The 22,232-nt window shown below is 40.1% G+C and overlaps 1 protein-coding gene across 1 annotated transcript; it reads left to right on the forward strand.

Moving 5' to 3' along the window:
• Positions 1 to 731: 731 nt before the first annotated feature.
• CTR9 (CTR9 homolog, Paf1/RNA polymerase II complex component) lies at positions 732 to 22,100 on the forward strand. The gene is made up of 25 exons (XM_036325381.1): positions 732 to 1,045; positions 2,173 to 2,271; positions 4,204 to 4,443; positions 5,001 to 5,118; positions 5,588 to 5,677; positions 6,631 to 6,779; positions 8,256 to 8,363; positions 9,421 to 9,528; positions 9,637 to 9,873; positions 10,081 to 10,170; positions 10,284 to 10,412; positions 10,517 to 10,700; positions 11,854 to 11,942; positions 12,443 to 12,628; positions 12,706 to 12,793; positions 12,969 to 13,117; positions 14,014 to 14,130; positions 14,256 to 14,401; positions 15,339 to 15,410; positions 15,911 to 16,046; positions 16,191 to 16,337; positions 16,740 to 16,894; positions 17,980 to 18,076; positions 18,280 to 18,392; positions 21,057 to 22,100. Exons 1-25 carry the CDS (start codon positions 1,001 to 1,003, stop codon positions 21,469 to 21,471), a joined length of 3,507 nt encoding a protein of 1,168 aa, XP_036181274.1. The 5' UTR covers positions 732 to 1,000; the 3' UTR covers positions 21,472 to 22,100.
• Positions 22,101 to 22,232: the final 132 nt, after the last annotated feature.

A 22,232-nucleotide genomic window follows, 5' to 3' on the forward strand; every position in this document is an offset into this window, starting at 1 on the left:
TCTGAGGCTGGGTTCCTGCCTCAAACTCCGCCCTTACAGGAAACAGCTCCGGAAAACAGCTTGGGGGAGGGTGCAGTGGTTGCCAAGACAACCCCTGCAGGACTGACTTCCATCACTTGGTCCCGGAGGTTCTTCTGGGCATGATGAACACCACCTATAGTTTTTTTGTTTTTTGTTTTTTTATATTTTATTGATTTTTTACAGAGAGGAAGGGAGAGGGATAGAGAGTTAGAAATATCGGTCAGCTGCCTCCTGCACACCCCCTACTGGGGATGCGCCCGCAACCAAGGTACATGCCCTTGACTGGAATCGAACCTGGGACCCTTCAGTCCGCAGGCCGACGCTCTATCCACTGAGCAAACTAGTCAGGGCCATAGTTTTTATATAAGTAGAAGATACGCTTCAAAGAACCAAAAAAAATAATCACAAAAAAATACATGAACTATCACAATGATTACAGAATCCATGTAACGTCTATATTAAAATGATCACAAAGGTGACTTGTTCATTATAGCTGAGGAAAATAAGATTGGCCACGCCCACTCCACAGAGGCCAGTGCCTGGAGGTCACACGTCAGTCAGGGGCAGGCCCCGAACCGGCACCTCATTGGTCGCTCCGCTGGGCGGGGCAGGGCGGGCGGCGCCGCCCTCGGCGTGTATACTCTGGCCAGCGGCCGTGGGTCACTCAGATTCAGAAGCTGCTGGCCAGTGGGAGGGCGCACCGGTGAAGCTTTGGGACCTGTAGTCCAATCCAATAGGCCCGCCTGCCGGGAGTGCTTCCGGGGCAGGGGGCGGGGCTGCCGGAAGTGGCCGGACGCAGTCGGCTGCTCGTTGTTGAAGCGGCTGACGGGAAGGAGAAACCGGAGCTCCGGCGGCGCCGCGGCGCGGCGGTGGGGACGACCAGACCCCGGAGGACTGTCGACCTCCGGACGCGGCAGACGCCAGGCGCAGCGGCTACGGAGCGGCGGGGCCGGGCGCCCGCTCGCCCTTCGGTCTCATCATGTCGCGGGGCTCCATCGAGATTCCCCTCCGGGACACTGACGAGGTGAGTGTGGAGTGTGGGGAGGGTTGGGGCGGTGAACTCGCCCGTTCCCCTCTCCCCCTCTCTCTCCGCTTCGTTCCCAAAGCGAGAGCACCCACTCCGCCGGGACCGCGGGTCGGAAGCCCCGGCCGCAGCTCGGCGCGCCCCCGTCCCCAGCGCCGGCGCCCTCCCAGCTGGGGGCAATGCGGACCTGCAGCCGGGGCCACCGGAGAAGGAGCTCTTAAAGTTCCCCTCCGGCCGGCTCCTTGGACGATACTCTGCTATTTTCCTAATCCACGGGCGCAGGGGGCGAGAGTGCCCACAGATCACAGAGGTGGGTGATGTCACCGTGGTCTCGGCGGCTCAGACCAAGCGTCTTTCCCCGGGAACAGGTGGGGTGTCGTCCTTTCTCCCATAGAAACTCGAGTCTGTCCCGGTGAACGAAATAGAGACCCCGACATATGGCGGGTGCTGTGTTCCGATAGAATTCACCCCCTTCCCTTCCCGACGCCTCAGTCACCGGGCCTGCGGCCGGTCCGAGTGTAGCTTTCAGCATTGATGTTCTCTTACTGGGTACCTCATCCTCTTATTTTGTTCGTTGAAATATAACCCACTTACGGTAAAATCCAGTGTTTTTTAGTAATATTCACAACGCTGTGTAGCCACCACCGCTCTCTGATTCCTGGACGTTTTCCTACTACAGTGGTGGTGCCCACATTCAGGTGCGCCTGTGGCACAGGTGTGTCCAGTGGCTTTCAACCTGGCATTGCCCCTGGGATGGTCAGACCTGTGGCATCAGAGCCTCTGGGATGCTTATCTGCACTTTGCCTGCAGTTCTATGTTAAGCAGGGTTTTGTTTTGTAGTTTTTGAGTAAGCAAAGCTTTTGTAGTATTTTATAGTTGTCGTGACTGGAAGACAACTCACAGGACTTGTTTGCTTCTCTGTGCATTTTCTTTAATGTTACCGTAGAACCAACCCACTTGTTTGCTCCTTAAACATTTCCCGATATGTGCTAGTACACCTGCTCAGCCCTCCGGACAGTGAGCAGAAACCCTACATAGATCCGTATTGATGTATATTCAAGAAAAGCAGCAAAGAAATGTGAATGTAAAAAAAAAGAAAGGTTAAAAACCTGCATTTTGTGTTTTAGGTCATTGAACTTGACTTCGATCAGTTACCGGAGGGAGATGAAGTTATCAGTATTTTGAAGCAGGAACACACACAACTGCACATATGGATTGCTTTGGCGGTCAGTATTCATGAAACAAATATTTTTTATGTGTTGGCTGGGAAAACTGTTTTCAGATACAGTAATAGCCAGCTTGGGTGCATAAATAGCTTAATTGTACCATGTGTATAGAAATTAACTGTATTACCATTTATGGAACAAAAAAGTATATATTGGTAAAGGCAAAATTCATTTAAGTTAAATAGTACTCTATATTAAGTATTTGATTATTCAGTGATTGCTCAGTGAAGACTGGCTGAATGTTTAAGGATAAGCTGAGAAAAGACAAGGTGTCAGGATGTAAACATTGCTACTTACCATTATTTCCCATAAAATACTCTAGAAGGTGATTAGTTTCCATACTAACTCACAAAAGCCCTTATGGATGAAGCTTATCTTGGGCTTAAGGTTTTTATCCTGTTTGGTCATCAGTACTACTGGAAATTCTCAGGAAAATCACCTCAGAGATCCTAAAATTCTACCACCCTCCACCCCGGCAGCACCACCTGCATAATGATGTTTCCTTTTTTGTGGGAACGTTATAGTAAATGATTATCGTAATAGAGTAAACACTATAATCATTATTCCTAAGCCAGTGTGCCACAGGCCACTTTATGGAAAGATACATAGTCTCCTAATACTGTTGTTTTGAGGGTCAGAGAAGTAGGTCTGGATTTGGGCTTGTGCCCAGTGCTCAAGCCTAACTCTTAGTTTCCTACGTGTGGATGTACTGAGAAGTGCTTTCAGTGACAAGCAGAGCTTGACGTGCTAAGTTTTCTAGTCTATGCAGAACAAGCCATTAATACTTGCCACACATTTTTTAAAACCAGAAAGTAATTTCAATTTTTTTTAGTACAAATGTTTCCTTTAACAGCACTTATACAAAAATTGGAGTATTGAAGAGTTAGCATGGCAGCTGTGGTAAAACAAATTGGTGAAACATTGTGGGCTATAACTTGTTACTTAGAAAAGAGTGTGGGCTTTGGGATTTTAGAGTCCTATGTTCAAATTCCAACATGGCTGCTAACTAGCTGTGATCCTAGACAAGTAATCTACCTCTGAGCCTGTTTCCTCATCTAAAATATGGGGATGTTAGCATTCACTTTAAGGGTGGTGAATATACATTATATCTAATCATATATGAAGCTGCTGGCATAGTATGTGGCCCGTAGTAGGTAGTTAATGAATGATTGATATTCCTTTTATTATAAATTAACCAAACATGCCTAGGGAAGTTACTCAACAAGCCCCAAGTCATAGATGATTTTTGATAGATCTATAGAGCCAGAACCCAAGTTTTCTGTTTTTAGTTCTCTATATCTCTCATTATTTCTTTCTCTCTTGGGCTCTGATTTAGTTTGAAATCAACTATTGCTAGGTAAGAAGTAAATTGGAAACATTTGTAGTAAGTTATAATTTTGATAGCTTTAGTAGATATAATTCACCTGTAATAAACTGCATATATCTCTTGGGTACCATTTGAGAAGTTTTATCATATATAAACACTTGTGAAATCATCACCACAATGGAGGTAATGAATATATATATATCCATTGCCCCTAAAACTTTCCTCCTAACTCTCCCCTGCCCCCTACAGTGCCCAAGTAATACTTGATCTGCTTTTTGTTGCTAAAGATTAGTTTGCATTTTCTAGAGTTTTATATAAATGGAATCATATAATATGTATTCCTTTTTGTCTGGTTTCTTTCACTCAAAATAATTATTTTTAGATTTATTTACGTTATGGTATGTATCAACAATTCTTCCTTTTTACTGCGGAACAGTAGCCATTGTGCATATGAACCACAGCTTGTTTCTCCTTCACCTGTTGATCAACAGCTGGGTTGTTTTCAGTTTTTGACTATTACAAATAAAACTGCTATAAAGATTTGTGTGCAGCTTTTTGTATGGACACATGCATTAGTAATTCTGATTTGATTCTTTACCTCATAGCTGGAATACTACAAGCAAGGAAAAACAGAAGAGTTTGTAAAGTTGCTGGAAGCAGCACGTATAGATGGCAATTTGGACTATAGAGACCATGAAAAAGACCAGATGACTTGCTTGGATACATTGGCAGCCTACTATGTACAACAGGCTCGGAAGGAAAAGAATAAGGACAATAAGAAAGATCTTATTACACAGGCAACCCTGTTGTATACAATGGCTGATAAAATTATTATGTATGATCAGGTAAAATAAAAAATAAGTCTTATTTCTCTGAATTTATGAAAGGAAAAAATATTACATGAAAAAATGTGTATGATAGGCAATAGATTTTTTTGAGAGAATTTTTCTTAAAATATCATGGTTAATATAAATAGTCAAAATTAAGAGGGGTTCCTTGATTTTTCTTTTTTATTTTATTTGTGTGGGGGTTTTTTTCCCTTGTTAAAATTGGAATTTCTTTGGTCCTTGTACTGTGAAGTAATTTAGCATACAAAACTTATCCACATGTTTAGTCAATAATTCCAACATCTCCAGGTGAATTTCAAGCATAATTTTAAAAGTTTGAACTTTTCTTTATGTCATTGTTCCTAGCACAGGAGACTTGTTGCATTTCAGAATAATTTCTCAGTTTGTTATTAAGAATTGCTCATTACTAAGTTTAAACACCTTATGGTGATAGAGGAATTTGGGTGATGCTGCACCTCCTTTCTACATGGTTTTCATCTTAGTGTTACACATTCATGTTAAATTGTGGTTAGTCCTGGTAAAGAGAAATCAAACATGATGTATTGCTTTTTCAGAACCATTTATTGGGAAGAGCCTGCTTCTGCCTACTTGAAGGTGACAAAATGGATCAGGCTGATGCACAGTTTCATTTTGTACTCAACCAGTCTCCAAATAATATTCCCGCCCTCCTTGGTAAGTCATTTTCGGCAAACATCTTACAAATCTATCTTTTAGCATATGCCTGAAATATATCTCTTCATAATAGCTCCTTAGCAGTGGGGTAGACACCAAAGTAGAAGAGCTTTACCTTATTAAAAATAGAACTATCTGTAATAGATCATTGTTTCTGTTGAAGTTACAGAACTAAAATATATACCAGTTAGAACAATTTTGTTATCCACTTCTAAAGAGTCAATAAACAATCTCTGTTTGGACAACTCTAAGCTATTTTAATTATTGTTAACATTCAATATAAAGACAGGACTGTTTTATTTATAGGCATAAATTAATATACCCTTATGGAAAATAAGTTTTGATATGAAATCACTTTCACTGTTTTCAGGTATTTCTTACTGAGGTGTATTTGATTTAGGTGAGCGTAGAGCATGTGAGATTTGTGTTCTTTAACTAGTGCATGTTTATTTTTTAAAAATCATTACAGGTAAAGCTTGCATTTCCTTTAACAAGAAGGATTACAGGGGAGCTCTTGCTTACTATAAGAAAGCATTGCGTACTAACCCAGGATGTCCAGGTAAGAGAAAAACCTTATTTTAAGTCTAAGCTGTGTTTGATCCAACCTAAAATATTAAGGATTTGGCAGTTGCTTATAAAGTTAGTTTTGAAAAGATACTGTAGATTTGTTGAAATGACAGAATTGAGACTTTTACAAACATATTATGTTTGATTCAAAAACTGAGTAGTAGATGATATTATAATCGTTTTGCCCTATACTACTTTTATTTCTAAAATCTCATTATTTTAGATCTCAAGTTTTGCTGTTAAGAGAAAAATAGGAATGGGTTGACAAAAGAAAAGGGAAATGGAATCAAGAAGATTTTTTTTAAGATGGGAGAATGTCTGTAGATAAGAATGATCTAGTAGAGAAGGAAAATTGGATGATACAGGAAAAATATCCTTACGTAGATGTGAAAGTTAGGATCTTGTGACCAGTGGAGAGGTTCTTTAGTTAGGAACATGGTTGTATTTTGGCATGGCCTTGAAATCAGGCAGTGTGTATAAGCATAGCTGTGAACGGAGAGATAGTTTGTGCATGTAGTCAGTCACAATATTTAAGGTCTTAATGAAGCTTTTTGTTATCTTTTAAAATTACTCTTCAAAAATTAGATACTGTAGATAGTGTAGCCAGGGAAGTAATCACTTTGGGAAGTAATCAAATCATGAGGGTGGAGCTCTTATGAACAGGAAAATAGCAATGTTATAGGTGTTCTGTTCTATGATGAGAAAGGTATCTATGGTGAAGGGGTCAGGGTAGGGGGGACAGGGAGAGAGTAGTATGATCTAACCTTCAGTGAAATAAAGTTTGTCATATACCACAAAATTTAACAGTGTAGTTATACTGAGATTAATTTTGGGGTTTGTTTTTTTTTTTTTTTGCAACTCATAAATAGAGAATGTTTAAGCATTTTTAAAATTTAAACCCTAAAATGCTCTAGCTTGACAGATTGAATGACTTTATTTTTTTAGCGGAAGTTCGTTTAGGAATGGGCCATTGCTTTGTGAAACTTAACAAACTGGAGAAAGCTCGTCTTGCATTCAGCAGAGCCCTGGAACTTAATTCCAAATGTGTGGGAGCATTGGTTGGACTGGCTGTTCTAGAGCTCAACAATAAAGAGGTATGTGAGTGGAAAAATCCTGGCTGATAGGCCTGCAGTCCCTTATCTAAAACTCCTGAGGCCAGAGTGTTTTAGAAATCAAGATTTCAGGTTATAGAAATGTAAGGTGGTACCTGCACTGCATAATATAGAAAACCCGGTTATTAGGACTCACGCCCAAATGTAAACTTATATTTCTATGGCAAAAGGAGTGGCTGTTCACACCAATAGGATAGCCGCACACTTCAGGTAAAGTCTGCCACCAAATGAGCTTGCTCCAAAATAATAAAGAAACTTTTTTAGAGGCTTTGGATTTCAGAATCTCAGTTATGAGATTATAGACTGTATCAGTTTGGAGTACTTTCAACTGCATGTAACAAACAAAAGGCACACACAAGTGACTTAAACATAAGGCTTAAAAACACACACACACACAAAAAAAAACAATATAAGGCTTTTCATTGTGTACTAAACCAGCTATACTTGGATTTGGCACCTCATTATCATCAAACCCAGGGTTTTATATCTTTCTGTCCTCCCTTACGTGTGGCCTTTCCTCCTCATGTCTCACCTCATAGTTGTAAGCTACATCTCCAGGGATCTCATTATTATATCTGTATAAGGAAGGAGGAAAGGGAAAGGATAAAAGGCTTTCTCTTAGAGAAGTTCTACCCTGCCTTTCGGCTGGAACCACCGTCTTCCAATAAGTCACCAAAATGACTAACACAAAGGGAAAGAGGAGAGGCACCCGCTATATGTTCTCTAGGCCTTTTAGAAAACATGTAGTTATTCCTTTGGCCACATACATGCGAATCTATAAGAAGGTGATATTGTAGACATCGAGGGAATGGGCAATCTTCCAAAAGGAACGCCCCACAAATGTTGCCAGGGCAAAACTGGAAGAGTCTGCAGTGTCACCAGCATGCAGTGGACATTGCTGTGAACAAGCAAGTTAAGGGCAAGATTCTTGCCAAGAGAATGAATGTGCGTAGTTAGCCAAGATGATTTCCTGAAATGTGTGAAGGAAAATGATCAGAAAAAGAAGCCAAAGAGAAAGGTACATGGGTTCAATTGAAGTGTCAGCCTGCTCCACCCAGAGAAACACATTTTGTGAGAACCAATGGAAAGGAGCCTGAGCTGCTGGAACCCTTCCCTATGAATTCCTAGCATGATAAATGGAAAATAATAAAATACCTCTGTAATGGTTTTGTAAAGTTCTATCCTGTATTGAGAAGGAAGCTCCCATCATACTTCCCTATATAATTGCCTTTCAGTGGAGGTGCTTCTGCAATTAATTATAAGAAAACTAAATTTTTACAGTTTAACTCACTGCTTGAAGTGTTTTATCCCTGGTGAAGGTCAACTAAAACAAGAGCTATATTTTGACATCGGAACTTAGATTTATGTAACCTTATTTCTTCAGACTATAAGGAAAATTGGAAAGTGCTAGTTAAGTAATGTTTTCACTCAGCCCTGTCATCATTGTTTTTCTTTCAGGCTGATTCCATCAAAAATGGTGTCCAGCTTCTTTCCAGAGCTTATACCATCGATCCTAGCAACCCTATGGTATTGAACCACTTGGCAAATCACTTTTTCTTCAAAAAGGTAGGAGAAGTAATTTCTTAAAGTTCTTTGCTTTTAAAAAATAATTTTTTTAAACTCATAGAAACAACAGTATGGTGGTGTCCAAAGGGAGAGGGCAGGGAGGGGATAATAAAGGGTAAAGGGGGTCAAATATATGGTGACAGAAGGAGATTTGACATTAGGTGATAAACATGCAATGTAATATACAAGTGATGACTGTAGAATTATACTCTTGGAACCAATATGATTTCGGTAATCCAAGTGAAAAATCAGGTCTTTCGTGAAGGTCATGATCCATGCATTCAAATGGAGCTGAATTCAGTCTGGCAGTTGGTTGCTATTCTCGGGTGATACAACATTTCCCTGGAGTAAAAAACACCTGAATTCAGCCCAACCGGTGTGGTTCAGTGGTTGCTCATCGACCCACGAACCAGGAGCTCGCTAGTTCGCCCAGGCCTGGGCTTGATCCCCAGTGTGGGGCATGCAGGAGGCAGCTGATCAATGATACTCTCTCATCATTGATGTTTCTATCTCTCTCCCTCTCCCTTCCTCTCTAAAATCAATAAAAATATATTTTAAACAAACAAACACCTGAATTCAGAGTCTAGTTTTTCCACTTTCGACAACACGCTTTATTTATCTCTTTAAGCCTTCACTTCCCCATCAATAAAATGGTAATAATGACACTCTTGGCAGGATTTTGTCTAAATTTGGAACTAATGTAAGTATCCCTAGCATAGTGTTTGGCACGTAGTAGTTCTCAATAAATTGTAACTGCTCCCATCGCTGTTAATAAGGGACTTAACCTCTCTTAGATTTTTCTCATCACAAATGTAGGGCTGATTACTGCAAAGGATTGTCGTAGGGATTAAGAAAGTAATAGATATAATGGGCAAATGTTAAATACTGGGTAAATGTTAGTTCCCATTTCCCCTAAATTTATCAGCAAGGGAAATGAGAAAAATGATTAGTGATCTGTATACAGTGCTGTTCAGTTAACATTTTAAAAGAAGTCTTTTAAAGTTGAGAGTGATAGAGATTAAATTCACTCTGTTGGTTTTGGATCTTCATTGTTCAGGATTACAGTAAAGTCCAGCACTTGGCCCTCCATGCATTCCATAACACAGAAGTGGAGGCTATGCAAGCAGAAAGTTGCTACCAGCTGGCTAGATCATTCCATGTTCAGGTAAGATCATTTTCAGCCTTCTCTAAATATGAAATTCTTTTTCTAGTTTTACACATCTTTGAAAAACTTTGTACATATTGTTGGTCCTGCTTTACTTTCATTTTTTAGGAAGATTATGACCAAGCTTTCCAGTACTACTATCAAGCCACACAGTTTGCCTCATCCTCTTTTGTGCTGCCGTTTTTTGGTTTGGGACAAATGTATATTTATCGAGGTGACAAAGAAAATGCATCTCAGTGCTTTGAGAAAGTTTTGAAAGCTTATCCTAATAATTACGAAACTATGAAAATTCTTGGCTCTCTGTATGCTGCCTCAGAAGATCAAGAAAAACGAGACATTGCCAAGGTACATGTGTTTAAAATCTTAGCTATTTTCTGTTATCTATTTCTCCCAGACTCATGCCTTATTTCTTGTCATTGCTGGTAGAGATGGGATGAAAGCAGTTTGTTAGCTGAGCTAGCTCCAATTGAAAGAACAGTTGTAGAGTGGCCACCACTTTCTACTTTGACAGCTTGTAGTTGGAATGCTTTAGCTTAAACTCTTTTTCCCCAGGGCCATTTGAAGAAGGTCACAGAGCAGTATCCTGATGATGTTGAAGCTTGGATTGAACTGGCGCAAATCTTAGAACAGACTGATATCCAGGTATTATAGCAATGCTTTTCATCTCCTACCTGATGTGCTTTTTGTAAGCCTGGCAGAGTGTATGTCTCACTCACTTTCACTTACATCTTATTCTGCCCACTTTGAAAATACAGGGTGCCCTCTCAGCCTATGGAACAGCAACACGGATCCTTCAGGAAAAAGTACAGGCCGATGTCCCCCCAGAGATTCTAAATAATGTGGGTGCCCTCCATTTTAGACTTGGAAATCTAGGGGAGGCAAAGGTAAGAAAATAGATATTCCCTTCTTCTATGCTATCAAATTGAATGCATACTTTTCTAGCTGTATCCTCTAAGTTTTTTAACAAAAGATTCTTTTTTTTTTATAGAAATATTTTTTGGCATCACTGGATCGTGCAAAGGCTGAAGCTGAGCATGATGAACATTATTATAATGCCATTTCTGTCACAACATCCTACAATTTAGCCAGGCTGTATGAGGCGATGTGTGAATTCCATGAAGCAGAAAAACTGTATAAGAACATCTTACGGGAACATCCTAACTATGTTGATTGTAAGAATTTTAAACTCATTTTAATGTATTAAAATTCCCACAGTGGCAACAGAAATTTAGCCTGAAAATAAAAAATCTTTCTTAAAACCAGTAGTAAAAAATTTTGAAGGTTACAATGTCCCCTTTTCTTTAAGGCAAAGTTGTGGCCTTAAAATGCAGCTTCTCTTAAATTTATTCTAGAAACTGACACAACTAAAAATCAGTTGTACATATTTCATGGGTAAGGCTATCGCAGTGAGTCAGCTACCTTTATTAGACTTAGCAACTCCTTGGTGATGGATTTACCTTTATGTTGGTCCTGCTTTTCATTTCCTGGAAAAATTTTTGCAATGTTTGTAATAGTGAGAACGAGCAGTGTTTTTCCTTAAAATAATCATTACTAAAAATGTTCTTCCTTGAATTTTTACAACCTAAACATTGTAAAATTTGGAAAGTTTTTAATTGAATATAATTTACATACAGTACTTCCTTAAAAGAACCTAAAGCTATGGTGTTTTGACTGGTCAAATCAGGAGCTATTAACTTGGCTTCTGACATGCTATTATTGATGCAATAATCAATAAGAGTTTAGTGGAATGCCAGACTGAATCTGAATTGATTTGATAGGCAGTAGTCAGCGATGGTTGGTTTCTTGAGGAAAATTACATTTTCTAGAGAATAACGTACGGTTGTGTGGCACTTTTATTAATATTACTTAAGTGAAAGAGTCACAGAGTACAGGTTTTCTAACAAGTAACTCCTAGTCGTCCCTGCTTTCACTGTTTTGCTGTGTGATGAGCAGCTTTGTAAGAAAAAGTGACTTGACAGTGCTGTGCATCAGAGAGAAATTGGATACGGAACAGCTCTAAGCATTTAAAAGAATTTTGCTTGAGATAAGGACTCGGAACAGGGTGCTAACATTGGAAATGGAGTGGGAGAGGTAAATCTGAGATTTCAAACAGTAAGACTTGATAGTGGCTGAGTTGCTTTAACTTGCTAGATTATTAATTAGTTATATTGATGCTTGATATTTTTTTACCTGTGGGACTTTTTCTGTTCATCATATGAATGTGTAACCAAAAAAAAAAACACAATTGTTTCAAATGTATGCCTTTAAAATTGTGACCTTTATAGCTAATATTTTAAGCAAAAACTTTTAAATGTTTATTTTCAGGCTATCTGCGCCTGGGAGCCATGGCTCGAGATAAAGGAAACTTTTATGAGGCTTCAGATTGGTTTAAGGAAGCGCTTCAGATTAATCAGGTTGGTAATATTAACACTTAGGTTTGAAAAATAATTATTTCATCTTTTTGCCCCAGTAAATCAGTTTTTCCTTTTAATGGCTATTATATTTCTAGTATCTTGGCATCTCTCTGGGTTTGTTTGTTTTTTGGTTGTTGTTTTTTCCATTTACTTGTTAAAGATATTAAAGAGTATAGAATTTATCTTAACTTTTTTATATGGCCCACAGTAAGAAATAGGTTTCGCATCCTAGCTTAGTACACACACGTATACAAACTGAACGTTTTGTTAGTCATTATGTGCTCTTGCCATGTGGATGACACTGATATCTTTACTGTATTATTCCATTCTACTGCATTTCTTTTGCTGATAATTACACACTAAATTGATTTAACAACTCTCAGTTTGAAAACACTGTTGTAAATGTAGCTTATAAACCTCTTCAGTAATCAGCTGTGTGGAAAGATAATTGATCTCTGAATCCAAATTACAGATTTCACTTATTTTTATATGTGTCTCAGGACCATCCAGATGCTTGGTCTTTGATTGGTAATCTTCATTTGGCGAAACAAGAATGGGGTCCAGGCCAGAAGAAATTTGAGAGGATATTAAAACAACCGGCTACACAGAGTGACACGTACTCTATGCTGGCCCTGGGCAACGTCTGGCTCCAAACTTTGCATCAGCCCACCCGAGATAGAGAAAAAGTAATTTCTTTTTGTCTCTTTAAAACAAAACTGATTCTTGTTTGAATTTTTGTATATCATCTGGGTGTTTTTTATAGGAAAAGCGCCATCAAGATCGTGCTCTGGCCATCTACAAGCAAGTACTCAGAAATGATGCAAAGAATCTGTATGCGGCTAATGGAATAGGTGATTATGAGACTGGGACCTCCATAATTTGTGAAATGAGTGCTTTTGGAGGAATGTTTGTAGATCAGAATTTTCTTCTAAGTGTAGTGAAGTTAGTTGTTTTAAAATGGACTTTCACTTGTTTATCCCACCACAAATAGAAAATTCTGAACTGTGAACCTTTTTCTAACTTTAGGAGCCGTTTTGGCCCACAAAGGATATTTCCGTGAAGCTCGTGATGTATTTGCCCAAGTAAGAGAAGCAACAGCAGATATCAGTGATGTGTGGCTGAACCTAGCACACATCTATGTGGAACAGAAGCAATATATCAGTGCTGTCCAGATGGTAACGTCTTATCTTTCAAGATATTTTTATTTTGTGTCTATTGTTGAGCAGATGTTTCCTGAACCATTCTGACCCTATCATGGAGTTGCATGCTCTCTTGTGATACTGTGTCAATTCAGAGATTTATAATTGTGTAATGTGAAGGCCTGTCTTTGGTGGCCTGTCTAAGAAGGGTGGGTATTACTGCTGTATTCAGAATATCAGAACAGCACTAGTCACAAGGACTTACAGAAGCCAGATTGCATATGATAGTGTCAGAAGTTATGTTTTTGGAGGTGCACCTTCCTGATCTGCAGAATGATAATGTCGCCTTTTAAAATGCCAGTTGATTTCTAGAGATAATCGGGGGAAACTGTCTAACCATCTTCTATGAAAAAGATCTTACGTATGACAAGATGTGTTCCATGATCAACAAGTGACATGCTCATGGCAAAAGTAATACCAGTATTGTTATATTACTGGTTTTCCAAAATGCTAACAGCCAAAAATATGAGCCTTCTCATGCCCATTGCCAGTAGGTTCCGCCAATCCTAAAAAAAGGTGGTAGAGAGTATAACCCAAAGGAGCAAGGTATATGACTTCTAATAAGCTGTCAATAGCTGATTCTAAATAGTATTGCTAAAGATGAAAACGGCCTTCCAATATGCTTATCCTTTCTATGTTGGTCCAAATTTCAAATGGAAAAGCTATTTCTAATAGTTTTTCTTTTGATCCGATTTTTTATGTTGTAAAAATGTATCCTGGTAAAAGTCAAAAATCATTCTCAGATTCTTTGAAATTAACTATTCAAAGGATTAAATACGTTTTTATATAGCTTTAAGACTGTTTGAAATGTTACTACAAAATAACAGTATAATTTAATCCTTGTTGAGTTTTAACTTCCTCTTTTATTGTAGTATGAAAACTGCCTCAGAAAGTTCTATAAGCACCAGAACACTGAAGTTGTGCTCTATTTGGCCCGGGCCCTCTTCAAGTGTGGCAAGTTGCAGGAATGCAAACAGACTTTGCTGAAGGTAAAAATAACTCATATACATTTTATTCTGTTTTATGCATGTTCACATACCTGACACTATTTGACTAAAATCCTTTTTTGTGTCATTAGATTATGTGCAATATTTACTTTGTTTTTTACTTATAGGCTAGACATGTGGCACCCAGTGATACAGTTCTTATGTTTAATGTGGCCTTGGTCCTACAAAGGTTAGCTACCTCTGTCCTGAAAGACGAGAAGAGTAATCTAAAGGAAGTGCTTAATGCTGTGAAAGAACTGGAGCTTGCACACAGGTAAAGAGTTTGCAGAAACAACCTTTGAAATGCTTTATTTCTTTAGACCTATGTGTCTCAAAAGGTGCTGAAAATCACTTCTCTCGGGAATCTCTTAGAAAAAGGGAATCCATTCAAATGATTCCAGCGATTTTTAAACCAAAGCAGATAGCTGCCACCAGGTGGTGCCAAACTGTAGCTGGGATCCTGCCAGATTTGGATCACAGAGCCAGATCCCCGGAACTGGCTGACTAGCTAGCTTTGCAAGCTTTTCATTTTTAGATTTTTCATTAACCTGACAGTGATACGACCCCGCATTTTACACACTGAAACTTTTAGATTCCACTTACGTTGGTTTCGTTATGCCAGTGTGTCTTTTCATGGGATATTAATTTTCATTGGGTTAAGATTAAGGCCTTCCCTCTTAAATAATGAATATGTTTATTAAGCTTAAAATGTGTGTAACTTGATAGTACTTATTTGTAATTCAGTGTATGGTAAAATTAAAACCTGACATCTTTTCAGGTTTTGTCCAACCTTTTTTGAATTCTTGCTTAAGCATTTCTTCTTTTGCTTGGTAGATTGTGTTTTCGTGGTCTCAGAATCCTAACCTCCATGCTGACATTTTTAGTAAATTTAGTGTGTAGTAAATACTCATTGCTTGAACTGACTTTTGGTTATTTGTTAGTTTACTGATGACATTAAGTATAATTTGGCTTTTCTTAATGAACTTGGTTTTTTATTGAACAAATTGGCATATTGATGAGAGTCCTTTTTTTAAGTGGGTTGCATATATAATTTTCCTATTGAGATGCTAGCCCTTCATGTATTAAATACGTGCATGTAAGTCAGTTGATGTATAAATCTTTGCTCAGACTATTGTTGTACAACAGATAAAAAATCTAAAGGGCCTATTTTATTAAAATTATTTTAAGTTTTATTTTCTCATTTTGTTTAGATACTTCAGTTACTTGAGTAAAGTGGGAGATAAAATGAGATTCGATTTGGCCCTTGCTGCCACAGAAGCCAGGTAACTACTGTTTGTAAATGGTGACTTTGGGAGAAGTGGTGATGGCGAGGGGGGCTGGGAGAGTGATGCAGTGAGCAGGGTCCTGCTCTGCCAGGGGTCAGTCTTTCACACTCCTCTCTGGGACCCCCAGCCTGGACCAAGGCTTTCTTCTGGGGGTTCTTTCAGGGAATGTGGCAACATTTGTTTAGTGCTTACATTGGCTGTGAAACTACATCAGCTGTGTCACCAGAATCAAGATATGATTCCTGATTCTTTGAGTCACATGAAGATAATATTGAAGACCTTTTGGGAAGATGTGTAAAATTTGGAAACTTAACATAGTTGACAGTATAGGTTTATGGAAAATGAAGTTAATTTTGCTAATTAACACTTCCCATAGATAAGTGCTAATGATCATGCTTCAGACTTATTAGTTTGTGTAAGGAAAACAGATGCTTTGGGTTTTTGAACAAAAAGTACACTGGCTGCACTCATGTTTCTCTAACTCTGAAATGTTCTAGGCAGTGCTCTGACTTACTGAGCCAGGCCCAATACCATGTAGCCCGGGCACGCAAACAAGACGAAGAAGAGAGGGAGTTGCGGGCCAAACAAGAGCAAGAAAAAGAACTGTTAAGGCAGAAACTTCTTAAAGAACAGGTATTTATTGTGACTTATACTAGAATTAAAGAATTATGTGTACACATATACTTTGTATGGTAAAAAAGAAGTCCTTTTGAGGGTAGCTATGATTTATTTCACCGTAAGAACATTTTGATGAGGTTTTTTCTTTTTTTCTCACAGGAAGAGAAACGTCTGAGAGAGAAGGAAGAGCAAAAGAAACTTTTAGAACAGCGGGCCCAGTATGTTGAGAAGACCAAAAACATCCTTATGTTTACTGGAGAGACTGAAGCAGCAAAAGAAAAGAAAAGAGGCAGTGGTGGTGGACGGGTAAGATGTGCCTCCCGCTAACACTGCTGGCCCCAGTCCCTGCCTCGACTTCCAGAAATGAAGATAAAAATGATTGCATTCCCTCTGTACTTAGTCCTCAGCTATAGACAGTCTTCCCAGACAGAGTGCTTTTACTTAGAAATGCATTCCAGTGTTAGCTGAGTACATTCTACCTTGTAGTGACCTACCTAAGTCATTGACAATTTTTGCCATTTGAGGCATTTATCCTAATTAGAAGTCTTTAAAATATGGGCCTCACCAGGCACCTCTTCCATGTGATTCGGTACAAAATCCTTCATTTGTCACATGACTGAGAGGATATGGCCTCTTTCTATACCTTAGAATTCCAGCCACATTCCATCGTCCAGGAAAGAGCTGATTATAGTCTTATTTGCATTTCAGCGTTCTAAGAAGGGAGAGTTTGATGAATTTGTCAATGATGACACCGATGAAGACCTGCCAGTAGCCAAAAAGAAGAAGAGAAGAAAGGGCAGTGGTAGTGAGCAAGAAGGCGAAGAAGAGGAGGGTGGAGAGAGAAAGAAGAAAAAGAGGAGAAGGTATTATCAATGTGTTATAAATAACCTTATGAAGGTGGCAAAAGACCTCTCATTTTCTGATTCAATCTTATGTATAGAATTTGCAAACACCTGGAAATCACTTGATCTTCCAGGTAGTAGCGCCTCTTCATATCCCACTTCCTTTTAATCCTTCAAGAGATCACTAAAGTCCCTTGAGTACTGGAATCACCTCACATCTTCACAGCTTCCCTTCTGAGAGCCACAAGTTAGAACTAATTGCCTTTCTTTTATCTTTAAAGTTGTAATATTTATTGGAGGATGTGTGCAATTTAGAATGAGAAAACCTTGTGTGTCCGTACTGCCTGTCCCTGTGTAGTCACTGTGCCTTAGTTTCCTCCTGTAAAATAGTAATAGTGATGCCCACTTCATGGTTTTGATGGGTATTTTAAAAAGTGAATTCATGTGAAAAAAAGATCTTTTAATCGGCCCAGTGCCATCCACTTTGAGATAAGTGGTGCCCTGCCCATCTCTCACCTGGAGGTGCCTCTAAAGCAGTGGTTCTCAACCTTCTGGCCCTTTAAATACAGTTCCTCATGTTGTGACCCAACCATAAAATTATTTTCATTGCTACTTCATAACAGTAATGTTGCTACTGTTATGAATCATAATGTAAATATCTGATATGCAGGATGGTCTTAGGCGACCCCAGTGAAAGGGTCGTTCGACCACCAAAGGGGTTGCGACCCACAGGTTGAGAACCACTGCTCTAAAGTGTCCCGTTCCTCTCCCCTGGCCTCTTCTTCCCAACCCTTGGATGACTATATTTGGGAAAGAATCTGATTAATTCATTCACACAGACCCATAGAATTGAAGCTGTAATGGGATATCAGCTGGCCTAGAATGAGTAGTTAGGAAGGAAGAAAGGACAGGGAGATGTTGAAGTCTGGAACCTGGGTCTTGTCTCACATCCTCTGTCACCACCAAATGCAAGGTTCAGACTTATTTTAGATAATAAGAGGGCCCAAGAGTGACTTAACTGGCGAACGTGAATGTTTTGATGGCAAGTAGACTTTATAGGCATGCATGAATCTTGACAGACTTTTTCTTGGTGTTCACTACTTAAGACCTACAAAGGGAGAAGAAGGATCTGATGATGAAGAAACAGAAAATGGCCCCAAACCGAAAAAGCGCCGCCCACCACGAGCAGAGAAGAAGAAGGCGGTGAGTTTATAATACTGTGGTTCTCCATAAAAGGTTTAGTGCACTAAAATACATTCTTTCCCTGCAGTTTCTTCAAGCACGGACTCTTGATTTTGGAACTTACTGGTTGCTGTTTGAATGTATCATTATAGTACAAACCCAACTGAACAAAATGTCCTGACGTGAGAGTCTTGACTGATCTGTTATGTTTGATCTTTCTTTAGCCCAAGCCAGAACGCCTGCCTCCTTCAATGAAGGGAAAAATAAAATCCAAAGCCATAATATCATCAAGTGATGATTCTTCGGATGAGGATAAACTGAAGATTGCTGATGAAGGGTAGGCATATTCTTCCAATGAAAGATAACTGAGCTCTTCCAGGGACGGTCTCTATAAGCATTCAGAATGGTCCAGCGTTTGACATACCACTATAGGCTGTCCTGCAATACAGCCTCTAACAAAACTAGGCTGGCCCGAATCCCTGGTAATAGAGTTGTTTACCTTTACACCAAAAAGGGTGGGAAAGTGCCAATGTCCATATGGGGTGTGTGCCTAAGCACTCTTTGTGGAGTTAGTGTGTGAGACCTAAAGTTGTAATGAGGTTTTCTAAAATGAAAAAAACATGTCAGTAGAGCCTAGGGTGGGCCCCTGTGTGTAAATTGTGCTGTGACAAGATCAGGCGTGTTTTTCGTATTGAGGAGCAGAAAATCATTGTGAAAGTGTTGAAGACACAAGCACAGAGTCAAAAAGGTAAATTAAAAAAATGAAGCTTGTTTGAGTAATAAAAACAAAAGACAAAAAAAGAAAGGAAGGAGGGTGGAAAGGAAGGAAGGAAAGAAATAGAATGGTCACTGCCAAAATGTCTTCTCTTCCAACTTCTTAGAATCTTATAGTTGGAAGAAGCCTTTGCACCCATCTTCTTCTAACCCATCATTTGGTTCCACTATGTGTTTGTCCCTAGAAGAAAACCTATTTTGAAGTCTTATTTCTTCATGGATATTAGCTGACATTTCCTGCATGCCATTCTCCTAAATGTATAATTTTGCTGTACTGCCATTGACTGGAGGAGCCTGATCCTGGTCATGTGGCGATAGGGACTGCTTGACCGTTTCCTCCCATGTTGAGGTGACTCAGCTCCACCCGCTTGGTGAGGGCTTATCCTAGACAGCTTGTCCCGTACTCTTCCTTACCTCACAGCTCCCAGTGAAGTAATATTTGCTTTTACTTGTCCTGAACTTGCCCTTCAAGATTGAGGTGCCCCCCGCTCCCCGATTTGGAATCTTAAGACCAGGACTCATGATACTCTACTAGACCATGTTCTTCTGATGGTCATCACATCATTTATTCACTCAGTAGACATTTGAACAACATTGTAGGAGATGGTGTGCTAAGTACTGGGATATAGAGGAAAAAGATGTAGACCCTGCCCCCAAGGAGTTTATGCTTTAGAAGCAGCGGAGAATCACAGATAAATAAAACACATTCTAGTAGGTTAAGTGCTATCACTTAGGTTTGTATTTATCGTTTTCCAGGGACAATACCTAATCTGGAGTTGGGAAGCTGTAAGATATTTTTTGTGAGAAGTGGTTTGAGTTGAGTGTTAGAAAAAGAATAGATCCTCCTGGTGGGTTAGAGATTGAGGCAGAGATGAGAGGCTAGCACATTGAGGGCCTGAGTGCTGGTGAGAGGCTGGCCTTGTAGGGGAGGGATCTGAAAGGAGTCATCTGTGAAGATTTGCAATTCCCCTTTTCTCTGAAGACACTGGCTGACACAAATTCGGGCTGCTTTTCTCTACGGCATTGTTTTGCCCTTGCCCACAGTGTTGCCCTGGCCCATTGGTTAGAGGCATGTGTGATCAGAACAATGAAGTGTGTGGTTTTGGATTAAGCACTGTTAAAATGCGTAGCCAGGAAGATCCAGTGTGAGAGCTGCTGCCAAACCTACACCTGAGGCCAAGGCCAGGTTGATTGGGGCCACTTACATCAGTTAGACTTTGTCCTAACCACTGTGACGTGCTTGGCAAGATGAAAAGGAGTGAATTGGATCCCAGGGTGCCCAGTGGCTTTGGTGTCTATACAGAATGAATATTTAGTGTCCTCTTGGTCACTCTTCATATTCTGTCAGCGTGACCCAAGTTACGTAACGTGCACGCATGTAGGTTTCGGAAGAACGTAATACATTCACCTCCCTCACCTTTCTTAGACTGAACCCTATAGGATTCAGTATTCCTTTCTTGGGATATCTGCAATGGGAGCCATAACTGAGGAATGTGCCAGAGAAGTATGTCCCCTCTCCAAGCCTCTGGGGGGGTGAGTGGCTAAAGGAATATTCTTTCCTCCAGAGCCTCCAGGAAACAGAGTCCCTGGTGCCGCCACCACTCCAAGCAGAGGCACAAGCACCCTTCCCCTAACCTCACAGCTGATACGTAGAGTACACAAGCTGCAGAATTCCTGGAGCCCAGCTTCCCAGCTTGAGTAGGTGTCTGGCTGGAGGGCACCAGTGCAGTAGCAGATCCAGGGGGAGAAAAGGTGACTTTGCTCAGTGCTGAAGGCAGGTGGTCACAGGACAGGAAATGTCCCAGTCATCCAGCCTGGGGCCAGGGTTAACCTCCAGTTTCTACAGCCAAGTGAGATCCTGGGCTTTTCCTGGGCTGCTATGAATTTGCTTATAAAAATAAACTATCCTTTTTCTATAATTTTATATATGAAATGTAATGCTTTGTTCTAATGAAAGGTGCTTAAAGCCAGTGAGGGCCATTCTTCAGTGTTTATATTGCTTATAAAGTGCCTTCTTTTTTCCTTTTTAATCCTTTTTTATTATGAAATATATCACATTTATTAAAAAGTACCCAAAACATATCACAAATGAACATCTGTATAAACACCGTTCAAGTTAAGAAATAGAACATTAAATGCCCTTATGTGTTAAAAGCACCTTCTCTACTTGTCAAGTTCTTGGTTGGCCAGAATCCTGGTGTCTGACCAGTGTTTGTCTTTTTGCCAGACATCCCCGCAACAGCAACAGCGACTCGGACGAGGGTGAGCCGCGGAAGGACCGAGCCTCTTCCGAGAGCGATTCAGATGAGAACCAGAACAGGTCTGGCAGTGAGGCGGGCAGTCCCCGAGGGCCCCGCAGACAGAGGTCGGATGAGGATTCGGACAGCGACCAGCCGTCCAGGAAGAGGAGGCCCTCGGGGTCGGAACAGTCGGACAATGAGTCTCTGCGGTCTGGGAGGAGCCCCGGCTCGGAGGTGGACTCTCGGCCGGCTTCCCCGAGTGCTGAGTCAGAGCGAGATTCGGAGAGAGGATCTGATAACGAGGGTTCTGGCCGAGGTTCCGGAAACGAGTCAGAACCAGAGGGATCCAACAATGAGGCCTCGGATCGGGGCTCAGAACATGGGTCAGATGATAGCGACTAGGTTTTATTTCATAAATAAGCATCTCTGGAGGAAACTTTTTTAATATATTAAGCTGTGATAAAAGTGTTTCAAATGTTTAGTCAAACAGTTGTGAAATTTTTCCTAAGGCAATATTTTTTATCCGTTTGTATATTGCTAAGCCCAAGCGACATTTCCTGTGCTCGAGCCCAATATTTGACTCTCTTGTGCAAGTGAAGAATGTGACTATTCTTCATGATGGTACAGTCCCACCTATCATATGTGAAAACTGCAGTAAAGATAAACCCGATGCTAAACCATTCCTACAAGGTTTGACTGAAACTGGCAGTCTTATGCTCTTTGTGTTAAGCAGCATCCAGTTTTGACTTTTGCAATCTTTTACCAAGTGGTGCAAGAAACTTGGCATTAATGTCTTTGTTCCATTTTAATCTTAGATTAAGAATATTTTTATTTTCTGGAGGAAGAGGTACCTACTGTATAATTGCACCAAAGTACAAATGAAAGGAAGGTTTTCTTCAGTAGTGTAATACTGTAGTGATGTAGATAAAAATCACAAACTTATATATAATTTGTTAGGTTGAGTAAGATGTGGAAAATGTTTTTTTGTTAGTAGAAACCTAAGCTGCATAATAAAATTCTTTTCAAACTTTTATGGGCAACTTTGTGCCTTTTTTTTTTATATGTGAAAATTTAGCATACATAGACTAGACCAGTCGTCAGCAAACCGCGGCTCGAGAGCCACATGCGGCTCTTTGGCCCCTTGAGTGTGACTCTTCCACAAA

Source organism: Myotis myotis, unplaced genomic scaffold, assembly GCF_014108235.1.
Source record: "Myotis myotis isolate mMyoMyo1 unplaced genomic scaffold, mMyoMyo1.p scaffold_m19_p_10, whole genome shotgun sequence".
Taxonomy (NCBI): Eukaryota; Metazoa; Chordata; class Mammalia; order Chiroptera; family Vespertilionidae; genus Myotis; species Myotis myotis.

Coding starts and splice junctions, on each gene's coding strand:
- CTR9 (XM_036325381.1), top strand. CDS start 1,001: ATGTCGCGGGGCTCCATCGAGATTCCCCTCCGGGACACTGACGAG. Junction 14,402..15,338: donor GAACTGGAGCTTGCACACAG/GTAAAGAGTTTG, acceptor CATTTTGTTTAG/ATACTTCAGTTACTTGAGTA. Junction 18,077..18,279: donor GAGCAGAGAAGAAGAAGGCG/GTGAGTTTATAA, acceptor ATCTTTCTTTAG/CCCAAGCCAGAACGCCTGCC.